This window comes from Egretta garzetta, unplaced genomic scaffold, assembly GCF_000687185.1.
Source record: "Egretta garzetta isolate BGI_Z169 unplaced genomic scaffold, ASM68718v1 scaffold844, whole genome shotgun sequence".
NCBI lineage: Eukaryota > Metazoa > Chordata > Aves > Pelecaniformes > Ardeidae > Egretta > Egretta garzetta.
The window spans coordinates 248,923-263,442 of record NW_009259559.1 but is presented as its reverse complement, the minus strand read 5'-3'; the positions used below and the strand labels follow the sequence as shown (position 1 = coordinate 263,442).

Genomic DNA, 14,520 nt, shown 5'->3' with positions numbered 1-14,520 from the left:
AGGGGGGTGGAGGGGGTGGGGAGCAGGCAGAAACACAAGAAACAAGTGCACAAAATAAGAATAGAGAAGAAAAAGAAATGATGCTTCAAAGGGTGATAGTTGCATCTGAAGTGAGAGATGAGTAACAATATTTGGAAAAAAAAAAAAAAGTTCTAATGTTGGTTAAACTGGACTACTAGCCCACAGTATAACTTGATAGCAATATGCTTTTAAAAAATAATTTTTATTTCATCAAGCAAAACTTATTTCATATCTGGTTAAAATGTACCAAACTTTGTAGAAACTACAAATATTGCTTTGGAGACTTAAAGCTGTATGAGTGTCATATTAATTATTCCTTTTCTGTGTGTTCTTGTTTACAGACCAGTCTTTCCATATGGGGATGGGGAAGTCTTGGCGTTGTGCTTTTCCTAGTAACTTTTGGACCCTTCGCTATATTTTACTTTGCATTTTATATCCTCTGCTTTGTGGGTGGGTAAGTATACTACTTAGTGTTTTATAATTTACTACGAAAGTAAAATTTTAATATGTATATTAGCAAATAGCTTGCTCTGAAAATCTGAAGTGACTTTTATGTAATTAATATTTCCACATTTGGGCAGCTGTTTGAGCCAAGTTTTTTCTCTTGAAATCTCAATTTTATCAAAAGCAATTTTTTCACTGTTGAACAGCACTTCTACTTCCTTCACCCAGGCAAAAAAAAGATTTCTGATTTAAAAAAAAAAAAAGTATTTATAACGGGAGTTGGAGGACAAATACTAGCATAAACCCAATGTTAACTTCAGTTCATACTTTATATTACTGTGTCAGTTCTTTTCCCAGGTGCTTACTAAGTAATTATGTCCCCTTATCACAATCTCATTTTCCTACCTAAGATAGCTCATTCATGAGGAAAGTGAGTGGGTGTTTTCCTGGGTGTCTGGAAATGATGCTGCGTTTTGCTACATCTTGAACAAGTAGATCAATTCAGCAGCTGTAGACATTTCATACTTCATCTGTACACAGGAAGGGAGCAAACAGGTGATGTTTTTATAGTTTTTAGCACCATTATTACATTGTATATTATAATGTCTGCCTTGTAGCCATTAAAACTTATTTTTAATGCCAAGTCTAAATGTATTAGTACCTCCTTCCTCTCACTAATGAGACTAATCTGCAGGACAGTAACGGTTATAGGCTCTCCAAGACATGCTTGACTTCTAATGGCATGTTCAAGCTATCATGAATGTTATTTTTCCTTCCTTTGAAACACCCTTTTAACTTTCTTACTGGATACAGTACAGCATGTACATATATTCCTGTATGTCTCATCAAAAAATACAGTAATAGAGTTTAGTGGCTAGAATTAGAGCTGCTGCGCTTGGTTTTCAACTGTATTAAACTTGAATTCCGTCTCTGAGAAATCAGAATAGTCAATCTACTAAAGTGAGGATTTAAACTAACTTTTAAGTAAAATGCTTTTGTCTTGTTAAGTCTTCATACATATATAATTGGCATATTTTGCTGGCTGCTTGTCCAGGGCAAAAGGCAAAGTGTTCGCTCAAAGAGCAAGAGTTTGTTTTGTATTACCACTTCTTTAGTGTTTGCAGTATGGAAAATAATGTGGGATATAAAAACTTCTTAAAAGCTTAACCTTCCTTCTTGCTCAATTTCAGTTGCTTGGCTTTTCAAAGCTAACAGTCAAAGCAGTCTCTCATGGAGTATGTCTGGAGTCAGCTACAGTTTGCCACCCTAAGACTGCCTGAGCTCACTTATTCTCAAGTCAGGTCTGATACCTCTGCTGTGATTCTTTTGCGGCTTTGGTTCATTTTTGTAGTGAGTCAGTGAACATTGATCTTCTTAAGACTAAATTCATCTTGTGATAGCGTGTCTGTTAAAGCAAAATTTGTATCCTTCTTCCTATTATGCACTTACGTAGATAGATATGAAGTCTCAGCCCTTCCAGTAGGATGTCATTACTTCATTACTTTAACATACACATCTTCTTGGCTAAGGCAGTGATTTGGCCCTTTTAGATACTGTTAATCTTTTTCAAAGTGACACACCTACTTTAAATTTTAATGTTCAGCACACAGATCCGTGAGTGCTAACTAGGTCAAGTAGATTTATGTCTAAATTATGCTTGCCTGCTTTTTCTTTTTGAATTAATTCCCATGGAGTTAGACAAAATTCCTGGTCCTGTTTCTCTTAGAAACACAGAAATTAATGTTATGAGATAACTTTTTCACTTATGATTAGCAATTATATATTATAACATCATTTATATAAATTAAGAAAATAAAAATCTCATTTTGGTTCATGATTATAGGAGTTTCCTAATACTTACCGTACCCTTACCTGGAGCAAAATAACAGTTTTGGACATGGATTTTTATGGTAGATCTTTATGCTGAAACTTGGAGTTCTTATCCAATTTGGCACGCAGTTTTCTAACTTATACTTGCAAAACAGTGGCCTGTATCAATAGTTTCTGACTTGCACTAGCTGGGAATCCACTTCCATCCCATTTTGCAGTTCTAAAAAAAGAAAATGTTGAATCATAGCTGTTTTCACCCTTAGTATTGACCTCAACATTAAAAGTATACGCCAGTGAGTTGTGAAGGAAAACAATGTTGATGCCATACCTGTATCAACATAATCCATCCCTTTATATGGTTTCACTTCTGTTATGTGCTAATTATTTCTTTTTGATTTACTCTTAATTGTGCATTTCCTCTTACACAGATAGCTTGTATTAAGTGTACTGTTGAGTGCATGGAAGGGTACTGAAACCATTTGTGTGTATGAATAAAAGCTTTAAATCAGAAGTTGTCTTTGTTTAAGTTTTTGTTTCAAGGCTGATTTATAAAATGTTAGCCTTTTTTTTTTTTCATAGTACACGTCTCTTCAATTCGGGATCTGGTAACACATCACTTAGGGAACCCAGCTCTTTCCACTAAAAGCAGGAGGCAAAAGATAGATACCGTCTCTTTAACCCATGTAGCCAAGACTATTACAAGGTGTTAATCTTAATGAAATACTTTTTGCTTGTACTTTATTGGTGCTAACCCCGTAACCTGAGTGCTGGGCCTGTCTTACTGTCTGCCTTTTCTTTGTACCATGTATGTTTCTTACCTTTCTCTCCTTCTCTCTTTCAATCCTAAGGAAGTAAAATTAAAATAATGTGAACTGAGGTTCTGCCAACAGCCTTAGGCTTCCAATGTTGTGAGAATTGAAATTTCTTGGACCATCAAATGCTTTGCTCTTTAAAGGAATTTGCTCTGTCATCAAAAACCACAATTACTGATACTTAATCACATCCATGTATATGTGACTGGCTGCCTACACTGATGATTTTAACTGCTGACCAAACCGGGAGCCATTCTGAAGCTGCTTTTTGACTTTCACAAAGCATTCAGCTAAGGATGTTACTTTTCAGACTTGATGGGAGAATGATAAATCTGTGGACTTCATTTTTCTATGTCACCTTTGCTCTGTTGTTAATCTGTCCCTGTGAAAAGCTGGTCTTCCAATAAACTTTGGAAAAACTTAATAACAAAAATTTAAGTAAAATACAGTCTTTTCCTTTTTCTACTCTGTTCATTTAGAGAAAAGACTAAAGTGATTTCTTTACTGAGTTGAATATCCTCTTGATGAATTAGGTGAGCATTTGCACTGAATGGTCAGGCAATGTATACCCCTCTACTGCACACAAGATCTTAAATTAGAGAATATAATGCATTAATTTCTGATATAGAGGCAGAAGCTCCTACCATTTCTAGGTTAAAAATGAAAATACTTAATCATTTAAGAAAACAAGCATATACTTAAATTACTTTAGTAGCATATTAGTATTTTTTAATAAATCATTAACTTTAGAAATGTCGTAACGTTTGAGAGAAAACAGATGTATAATATATACCTAGTTATTTTGAATAAAAGAAGGGAAGAACCTCCCCCCTTCTTACACTACCCTAAGTTGCTGATACATATTTGAAGTTAAAAGTGATTTTTGGCCAAAAACAAAAAAAAAAAAAAAAAAAAAGAATTTTGGGTATACTGTTATCTTTAAAGGAAGACTGAGGTTTCTAATAGCAAGGTGGTAGATAATAAAAGAAAACCCAAACTTTGTAATAATTAAAAAAACCCCAACAACCCTCTCCCCCCAAACCAAAACATTATTTAACTTTTAAGCATAGCGAAACTAATACTGAGATTTTTCTAAGCAACTTTTTGTCCTTGAACTGAATTCTGATGCTACTAGCACTATTGGTGTTACGATTTTAAAGCTGTCTGGAAGTATCTGGAGCAGAAGGGCTGTTAGACCTGCTTTTATTTTTTGCCCTCGTATGTAGAAAGTACACATGTATGGCACATACAGATGGCTGTAAGAGGATCAGAGTATCAAGTAAAATTTTCTTACGCATTATGAAGTTACCAGTAATAATTTTGTGTAGTGGGCTGTGTTTTTGTTGTTGGTGTGTGTGTTTGGTTTTTTTTGTTCTGGAGTTTTTCAAGTATAAATGACCACCTTCCTGCTTCTGAGTTACTGAGCCTCCGGAGTACTTAGAAAGAATGGTTCCCAGTTTGGGAATTAAGACCTTCAAATGGCATATTTTACTTGGTTAGGAATTTTATTGTAATTATACGAGTATGAGTATTGTTTATCATCAGCAGTCTATACTGATAGAATGTGTTATTTCAGCACGTTTCAAGCCTGGAATAACCTTGTGAGTTTCTGTGGCCACAAATGTTGGTCAGCTGGCCTTTAAATTGAATGCTTTGAAATTTGTTTAAAAAGCTATGTGTGGTTAGCCATCCCAAGGCTAGTCTGAGCAGCAGTAACTTCATATTATCTTTTTTTTTAATGCTTGATTTTTTTCAAAGGCTATATACTTTGGTTATGCTCTAATTGGCACAGCCTTTAGGTTTTCATCTAATTCTTAGTAAAACCAGCTTTATGTGGTTTTGTGCCCTAGTATCATAAGCTGTAAAGAAATTATTGTTGTGGCAAGGTTGAACTATTTGTAATGGTTGCTTTTTCCCTTATGCCTTTGTTAGATCATAAAGAGAAGAATAATAGAATTAACTGCTGTCCTGCTGTAACTATAAGTCGTAATTTAAATATCATTGTAGAATTGTGAGGGAAGAAGACTATGAATTTCTGATCTAACATTCTAAACGGTTTGGGAGTGCATTTATTTAGACTTTATATGCTGAATTAATTAAAAAGAAAACAACAACAAAACAAACCCAAAACCCAGCACCCCCAAAAACTCACAACCCTCCAAAACCCCAACACCTTGTGTTTGATTTCAGTTGTCCTCTAGAATTTTCCCTTGACTCTGTTCTCATGCAGCCTGGCAGGACTACCATTTTGAGGGGAGTTGGGGGGGTTTCTTTGGTGGTTTGGGTTTCTTTTTTTTTTTTTCTTTGCAGCTTAAAGTAAGTCCCCAGTTGAAATTATTTCTTGTTTAAATATATGCAATCAGTTGCTATGCTTATTACATCAGTTTCTTCCTGGTTTGTGTTTTTGTGGCTTATGCCACAATGCAGTGGCCTAAATGGCTCTCTAAAGAGTTTTTCTTCATAGTGTTGAAGGAGAAGAACCTTTGTATAAATACAACCAGAGCAGCTTATGTCTGTACCCCTCTTGCTGTGTGCTAATGATTGTGAGCGTAGGTAGCATGCCGTCACAGGTTTTTCTCATGCAGCAGGCTGTGTAGTACAGACTGTGCTATATAGATCTGCTGTGTGATAAGAATATGTCAAGACTCATGATACAAGACTGGGAAACTTCATACTTAGTAATGTGTGAGTTATTTTAAGCAGCATGCTACGCTATGGAAGAGCACTGTATTAGGAGAGTAAATGGTGAGAATTGTCATATATTGTGATTTTATAACTTGCTGTGAAGTGGGGGGGGAAAGATGACTGGTCTTTTTCTATTTTAGGGGTTTTGTGGTTACTCTTTTATTTGGAAAAAGCAACTCTGAAAAATACCTTGAGCAGTGTGAACATTCGTTTCTTCCTTGTACATCAGTTGGGATCCCTAAGGTAAGGAGAGTTTACTGGTCTTAACTTCTAGATTGGATTTTATAACTTTGAAAATTAGGATAACGCTAATAACTAGTTTTAAGCTAAGAATTGTACCAATTTCCCTAGGTAAATGAGCCTGCTCTTATGTTTTAAGTCAGCTGCAATGTGCAAGTGAAATGCGAGATTTTTCCTTTTTGAAATACAAGCTTTTTAAGGATTTATGGAAAGTTTGTTTCAAGTATTGTTTCTGGCCTCATTATGAGAAATGAGTAAGATGTAACTGGCCAATGCTCTCTGTGAGGGAATTAGTAAACCATTCCTTTCTAGAGTACTTGTGTGTGTTGGTTTTTTTGGGAGGGAGTGGTAGTTCCATCTTGCTTTTTCTTGGAAGATTGTCACAACTATTTAGGATTCTTCCATCACTGGATCTGTGGTCTCTCCAGTTAAGATGCTTTTGATTGTTTGTTGTCAGAAAGTTGCTTGCCAAACTAAGAAGATTAAACTCTTAATAAAGAGTAATCCTTGCAAATTCAGTAGTTTGACTTCTGATTTGAGTGTGGATTATTAACACATCACTTTTCTCAACTGACCTGTCTTGACTAATCTCTGGATTTAAGTTTTGTAGTACGAAGGTGTTTATTTTTAGCTGGCTTACCAAATGCTCTTTGAAGTTGTTCTCCAACTAAAATCTGTTTGTCTTCTACAATAGTGTTCTGTATTTTTGCCACTGTGTTAAAATAGCATTAGGTAGTTTAGCTGAGCTTTTCAGTAGCAGTGCAAGAAGAGATGAGTCCTAACCAAAATCAAATGTATGGTTTGCTTGGCATTCCCGTTTGCCATTTCTGTATTAAATTTCTGCTGTCTTACCTTTAATGGAAAGTAATATTTTTAATTTGAAATTATTTTCATGTTTAAAACCTAAGTGGCCCTATTAAAACCTATTTTGGCCCTAAGTGGTCTCGAACAATGAATATTCTTTCATGTGGCTAGTGTATAGGTTATGCTTCTTCCATGAATCGAGTACAAACTGAATTCACCTCAGTATTAAATTCTTTTGTGATACTATATTTTGAGAAGTAATCTGATGATACAGGTTCTTTATAAGAAACTCTTTACCCCAAAGGCATTCAGTTTTACTGGTTGTTTTGAGGGTTTTTAGTTGTTTGGTTTTTTTTTTTTAGGGTAAGATGAATGTTCAAATGCTTGATCTAAAGGAAATTAGTTATTATTTCAAGCACCAAAATTGTGGATGGAAATGGTGTAGAATGTAGCAGACGCAGGGTTTGGTGCAGATAGATTTCCTTGGTTGCTGCTTATTATACTTATTAGCGAATATATATTGAATGCCTCACATTAAGGAGAAATAGTTTGATAAAAGATTATTTACCTTTCTGCTTTTTTGTTTGTTTGTTTGCATACACGCAGGGAAGTTTAAGTCTATTTTATATAACTTTTGTGTCAGGAGCATACTTGATGATGCCATAATGTATTGGCTCTGTAAGATACACGATTGTCTGCAGGTTTGTATTAAAATACTGGTGAATGAAACGCAAGTTTAGAGCCTTCTGAACTGTTAACTGGAATGCCATTTTCAATGAATGTTATGGATTCAATCCAACTTGAACAGAAGTGTGGAATGTCCGGTTATTATCATAATTGATGTTTCTTATGCTTCATCCAAAAGACAAGGACTTTCTGTAGGCTGGGTATGATATTGCCAAATTGCTCTAAGTTTTTTATCACTGTTAGAAGTGCTGGTTACATGTTTGATCCCTGACTAGTCTCTGAATGTCTTTATTTTGAGTCAACTGGTCATATGCTATGTTATGGATTTGACGCAGACATGTAAAACCCCTGTGTCTTGTCCACTCATGAAAGCCTGCGACTGCAAGTATGTGATTTAGAAATAGTGGCATTTTTCATATTTAACAGTTACCTAGCACAATTTCAGAAAAGGCCTTTAAAAATACCTATTAGTGCAGCGAAGCAGAAGTCTGAAGTCTACTCAGTAACTGCAATTATGTGTTTGTGGAGCCTGGGTTTCCTTACTCGGTGCTGCTTCTCACTTTGGAGTGCATGGCCCATGTTCCTCATAAGTGCTTCCTACCTACTTAAAATGAAGTTAGTAGATGTCAAATTTAGCAACAAAAAGTGATACTCATTTTTCCTAACTAATGATTTAATACAGGCAGAGTATGTCAGACTAATATTGTGTATGAAGTGACAGTTGAATAGGACAGTTTTCTTCATGTGAGTTGGGTCCTTCCTTTAGTCTGTTTTCTAAGTCAGTGTCTGGAAGGCCAGGCTTAAAACCAGCAATGCTTTCCAGGTGAGAACTACAGTCAGCCATTGTAGCTGCAATGAAATAAAAGCAGATACTCTAAATTGTAGATGTCTTCAGACATACCAAAAGCAAATGACATTATACTGCGTGTACATAAACATTTCACTGGAGAAGAAAGAATAAGGAAGAATGGTCTGACCTCATAGTTGGCTCTGCTTTGAGCAGGAGGTTGGGCAAGATGACTTCCTGAAGTCCAGACCCGAACCTGAATCCTATGAGCCTATGAACATTCAGATTTTTACCAAGTAACCTTGCGTATTCTCTGTGTGTCCCTCTCTCTCTTTCTTCTGGCTGCTTCCTTTTTTTTTTTTTCTTTTTCTTCTGTGTTTTCCAAATGTGGTTTTATGCATGCAGCCCTCAAACTTCACAACTCTTGTAACAGTTTTGTTTGGCAATTTGAACTGTGCTATGCTTAGTAAAAAAATATTTAATTGTTCAGTTTTGTTGTTTGGGTTTTTTTTTATTTTTGACACTGTCAAGACAAAAATATTTTGCAAATTCATTACTGTATAGCTGTGGAGTATTGTTTGAATATGGGTCAGCTTTATTCATATTAAAGTAGCATTGAACCGTTCCCTTAAGTTAAAAAATACACAGAATTTTGCAACAAAATACTTTTATGTTGTGATACAGTTGGTTAAGTAGTAGGAGGAATGTTTTCTGGCCTCAGGTATTTCTCTGCCATGCACTGTTAACTGGTTTGAATGAGAGCTACTTAGGGAAAGTCACGTAGAACAGAAACACTGGACATACAGTTTATTATTTTTTTAATTTATGGCTTTTGGCAGTTCCGTGTTTCTGACAGTCGTAACTTTCTAGATCAAAGAATAAAATTTTTTTTGAACAATAGTATTGGGTTGTTATTTCTGTGAGAATAAAGGAGTTTATTGGAGATTTCTTCTTAAGTTTGTAGAAAGACACTGTATTAGTCCACTCAGAGAAGCACTGATAAAGGGTGTTCTTTTTCAGTATGTCACTTGCCAAAAGTCAGTTCTCATGAAGTCATTCTTGGAGTTAACTTCTCTGAGTTGCAAGTCCTTCTATAAAATAATTTTTTACCCCCTCATCAATTACTCTTTAAAGACTTGTCTGTCAAGTAGCAATGGTAAAAAAATAGTAAAAATGGTAAAAAAAAAAAAAGCAATTTATCTTCTTGCATATAGAATAAACTGAGATGGATAAAGAAACAGAGAAAAAAAAAAAAAACAAACAACTGAACCAATTACCTGCCTGAGGTTGCACAAGAATTTTTTCATCAAGTATGGAACTGAGGTCTCACAAACTATCTTGTGCTGCTGTTGTGTGTGTCGTCGTCCCCCCCCTCCCCCCCTTTTATAACTATTTGAGTTTTATTTCCTTCTGATCTAGTATTTTACCAAACTTGCTCCTTTACAGTAAGCAAGAGGTAGGTTTTCAGGTTAGTTCCTCACCATTATTTACTAATAGAGATAAAGAAATATAGATGTTATTGTTGCCCAGAAAGGTGGTAGGTGCTGCATCCCTGGAAATATTCAAGGCCAGGTTGGATGGGGCTCTGAGCAACCTGATCGAGTTAAGGGTGTCCCTGCTCATTGCAGGGAGGTTGGACTGGATGACATTTAATAGTCCCTTCCAACCCAAACCATTCTATGATTATATCTCCCCTACTCTATAAGTTACAATAATAGGGATAATGTTGTTTATAAAGCTGTTACTGGAAGTGTACATATATCATAAGCAGTAGAGCTGATTTTTAATTATAGCTAAAACCTGCAAAGTTACATTTCCTAATCTCTTTCAAGTGCATAGAAGAAATGAAACGGGAAGCCAGACCTATTAAGATTGACAGAAGACTGACGGGTGCAAATATAATTGATGAGCCTTTGCAACAGGTAAGTTCTAACCAAGACTATTTAACCTATTTTTATTTTTGCAAGAATTGGCTATGTAATTTCTAAGTATTTGAGAGACAAATAGAAGTTGAAAAATTGTATCATATTTGAGAGTGGTAAGTGAAAACATTGAAGATGGGCCAGGATATTGGGCAATAGTTGAGTCTGTTTTCTGTATATAATAGTTTGTCAGCATAGCAGTGGTGAATGCATGTAAGCCAATACGAAAAAGAGGCTTCAGTGTGTGAGTTGTATTGTTTCACTTACAATTTCATAATGGTAGGGGGACTATGGTTCACTGTGTTAGCCTCTTGAGAAGACTGCTGTTGCATTAGCAGGCACAAAAAGCTATTTCATATTTTGTTGGCTTTTGTTCATTAGTTCATCCTTCTTTTTTTCCTTTCCAATTTCAGGTGATCCAGTTTTCCCTGAGAGACTATGTGCAGTATTGGTATTACACACTAAGTGATGATGAATCGTTTCTTCTGGAAATCAGGCAGGCTCTTCAGTATGCACTTGTTCAGTTTTCTGCCAGGTAAGATTATTTGTATTTACATCAATGCACTGTCTAAGCAAGTGGACAAATACCTCTGTGGGTTGTATGGTAATAGTTAAATGATTAAATTTAATCTGTTGGCATAGTTCAGTGCATTTTACAGAAAGGACATGTAAAATTTTAGGTTCATAATCTAAGAACTACAGTTTTTTGCTGATCCCTTAAGGAATGAACGGAGATGATGTTAGTAGTCATGGTCTTTTGCAAAATTGCCTTTTCAGAATTTTGATTAATGTCTAAAATTACCAAATAGCTCTTTTTCTGCAACTTAAGCATTGAATTGCATGAATACAATGAGTATTTTCAAAAGAGTAGTAATCTGGGGAATGCAATGATATGTGACATTCTTTTTAAAAACCTCTGGTGGTTTTGTCTATTTGGTGAAGCTACTTCGTTGAACAGTATCAAGCACTAGGTTTGTGTCAAAACAGGTCAAGTTATAGCCAGTGTAATCTTTTTTTTTTCCTACAGTACTATAGCTCTTCAAAAGTAACCACCACTCGTGCAGTTTGTGTTCTGTACAAATCAAATTGGTTTCACAGGGCTGCAGAAGTTGATTGTTGTTGTTAAAGAGAAGATGGTCTATATTTATAATGATTGTAGCTGGATATAGCAGTAGCAGTCTTAGATTAGTACCGTCATCTCTAATTTCATATACCCTGTGAGTTTCTAGAGAGAATGAGTACAGTGGGATTTTTCTTTTTTTCCCTTGAAAGTTCCACGTTTGGAAGAATGATGTAAGGCTGCCACCTAGTGTATTTATATGATCGGTTCGTTGTGCAGATGGTGGATCTGGATTATTGATGGGTTTGGTTGACAGCTCCACTTCTTATTTCCATATCCAGATTTTTGTAGTAGGCTTCCATCTCTTTGAGTTCCTTATCCCTTTCTCTCTTTTTGAGGGGGGAAAAAGAGCAGGTGAGGGAATAAACACAAAAAAGGAAGTGTTGTGGAAGGATTCTGGTATAACAAAGCAGGTATCAGAGAATTCAGGTTGTGGTATACTTAGTGCAGAGTAAAAGCCATCAGTACCATCTGGCTGATTAAACCTATAATTCACAAGTGTCTTTTTAGTTTGGCTTGAAAGGCATGGCCATCACAAGACTATCCCTGCATCTTTTTCATACCACTAGTGAAATGGTTTTACGTGGATCTAACAGTGACTATTTTCTGACGCAAATTTATGTGCATTGTTGGAGATTCACACTAACAATCTCTCATACAAGCTGTGGAATCAATTGTTGATAATATTAGGTTGCTTGTAGTTTCAAATGAAATGTGTGTTTTCTCACTCATGCATATGCTGTAAATTTGGAAGAAAATTATTTGTTCAGGTACCTTCCAAAATGATCAAAAGTATGGCTGGAAAAGACCTGGGGAGTGTTTTAGTTTTAGGTTGTAGGTACTCATAGACTGTTTAATCAGGATTTTTCACAGATATTTGACAATATCATGAATCAGACACTATTTCCAGATATTAATGTTGACCTTAAAGTAAATCAAGCATAAATATTAATGTGGTGTGAGAGTGGTGTTTCACAATATTTTTATTTGTTTTCAGTGACTAGGTGATTATTTGATTTATTTCTTTCGCTTTTCCGTGTTTACTATCAGTGTGGTTCTTGGCAGGGGTGAAGGAGAAGTAGAAATGTATTATTGTTCTTTGTATTCGGGATAAAATAATTCATTTTCATGGATGCCCTTTTCTGATAGGTCAAAGGAAACAGACTGGCAGCCTTATTTCACTACACGACTTGTTGATGACTTTGGCACTCATCTTCGAGTTTTCAGAAAAGCTCAGCAAAGAATAGCAGAGAAAGGTGATCAGATGAAAGGTAACGTAATGATTTAAGTATTTTTTGCTTTGAGTCTGAGTAGGCAGGTATCTTACATGTGTGAAACATAGTCAGCTTTATTTTATAATTCAAGTTTCTGATCTTTACAAAAAAAGTATGTTTCTTTTTATTTTCTTTTGTATAGGTCAAGCTGAGGAACTTGTAGATACATTCTTTGAGGTTGAAGTTGAAATGGAAAAAGAAGTCTGTCGTGATCTAGTCTGCACTTCTCCCAAAGATGAAGAAGGTCTCTCAATATTATCTTCTGAAGTTATTTTTAATATAACAGACTAAATTAAAATACTAACAATTGTGTTAACAATGTAAAATATACTGAAATCTTAGCATGTGACTTTCAAAGCTATACTATAATCATGTTCACATGTAGCTATTCCTCTTTTCATTGGAAAAGTTTAAAGGTAGAAACGTGTTTTCTGGGAGGCAGGGGATGGCTTTGCAGGTTCTTACTGCTTTTTGTTATATCTGTCTTTCTTATCACTACTCCATAGTCTTCATTAAAAAAATCAGTTTATCTTTTTGGGCAAAATGTGAAGGAGGGCAAAAAAACATTGTATATGTTGAATAAGGAAAATACATTGGAGATAGTTTTTTGGTTCTTGGAGTTTGGCTTTCTTTTGTCTTGGTCTTGAGACTCTAGATCTGTGTCAGGTTTACATCAGTGCTGCTTATATTCAGTCTGAAAGGTGTTACAGTGATGCTTGGGCTATAAGAATAGATATGGCTGTGTGTTTGAATTTCATTTTAAGGATTTATCTGTTCATGTTTATAATAGCAGATCAGATGTGAAATAACGTAATACAAAATTGTGCTGAAGGTGGTGGGTTTTATTATTTTTCTCCCTTCCTAGGATTCCTAAGGGATCTGTGTGAGGTTTTACTGTATATATTGCTACCTCCTGGAGACTTCCAGAACAAGATCATGCGATACTTTGTCAGGGTAAGTATGCACTCTAAAAGCCATCCCAATACTTTGGTTTAATGCCATCAAAAATTTTAGATCTGAGCTGCTGCTCTTATTTTATTTTGCAGAATTGATCTAATTTAATATTAGGTTATTTTAAATGCAGTACAATCCTGAAAAGTATGTAACAGCAGAGAACAGTTTGTGTGAAATGTTTTTGAAGTTTCTTTTGGCTCTAACAACATTAGAAAAGCATGATAAAATTGAAGTTGTTTTTCTTGAGATATTAACATCTTCTAATTTTAATTGGAAGTGAATGTGCTAGTGCCATCTGAATGTTTTCTGTAATTAACATTTTTTATTTAGCCTCTACAAAGTGATTTTTAAATTGTTGCAGTTGTATTAGCTTTATGAATAAATGTATAAAAACGATACTTTATTTTTCAGGAAATCCTCTCCCGAGGAATTCTTCTTCCATTAATAAACCAGCTCAGTGATCCTGATTATATTAATCAGTATGTCATATGGATGGTAAGATTTATAACATTTAAAAGGCATGATATTTCCAGAATATGTTCATATCAAGCTTTACTTGTGTTGCCTGTAATCACAGCAGATAGATATCTGGTAGAAAAATTACCAATGGGTATATTGGCAGAGATAGTGAACTTATGGCTGCTGTACTGAATTTTATTCTCCCTCCCTCCTTCCCTTCTTCCCTGCCCCCCCCATCTGTACTCTGTGTTGTGGTTGTTTGGCAAAAGTTGGCTGACTGAGGACAGATGTATGGCAAAGTGTAAAGCTGAGTCCTCTGACTGTTCCTTAGCTGTTCAGGAAGTATGGCAATAACCTTGGAAGTTTTTTTTCCTTGACTTTTTTCAGTGTGTCCTTTAAAGCTTAAGAGGCCTCCAAAACGAAAAGCACTAAGATTTCCCCCCTCCCTCCCAAATCTCAGGGTGCATTTTATTAGGGATAT

General features: G+C 35.4%; 1 protein-coding gene across 5 annotated transcripts in view; it reads left to right on the top strand.

Annotated features, from left to right (window-relative positions):
- SNX13 (sorting nexin 13) overlaps positions 1 to 14,520 on the top strand; it is a 63,209-nt gene that overhangs the window by 15,946 nt on the left and 32,743 nt on the right. For all 5 annotated transcript variants that reach the window (XM_035893236.1, XM_035893235.1, XM_035893237.1 and 2 more), the window contains 8 exons: positions 363 to 475; positions 5,933 to 6,035; positions 10,143 to 10,232; positions 10,646 to 10,767; positions 12,502 to 12,623; positions 12,769 to 12,870; positions 13,492 to 13,580; positions 13,992 to 14,075. In XM_035893236.1, the coding sequence (XP_035749129.1) occupies positions 363 to 475; positions 5,933 to 6,035; positions 10,143 to 10,232; positions 10,646 to 10,767; positions 12,502 to 12,623; positions 12,769 to 12,870; positions 13,492 to 13,580; positions 13,992 to 14,075 (825 nt within the window). Of the gene's footprint in view, positions 1 to 362; positions 476 to 5,932; positions 6,036 to 10,142; positions 10,233 to 10,645; positions 10,768 to 12,501; positions 12,624 to 12,768; positions 12,871 to 13,491; positions 13,581 to 13,991; positions 14,076 to 14,520 lie in introns of those variants that run through there.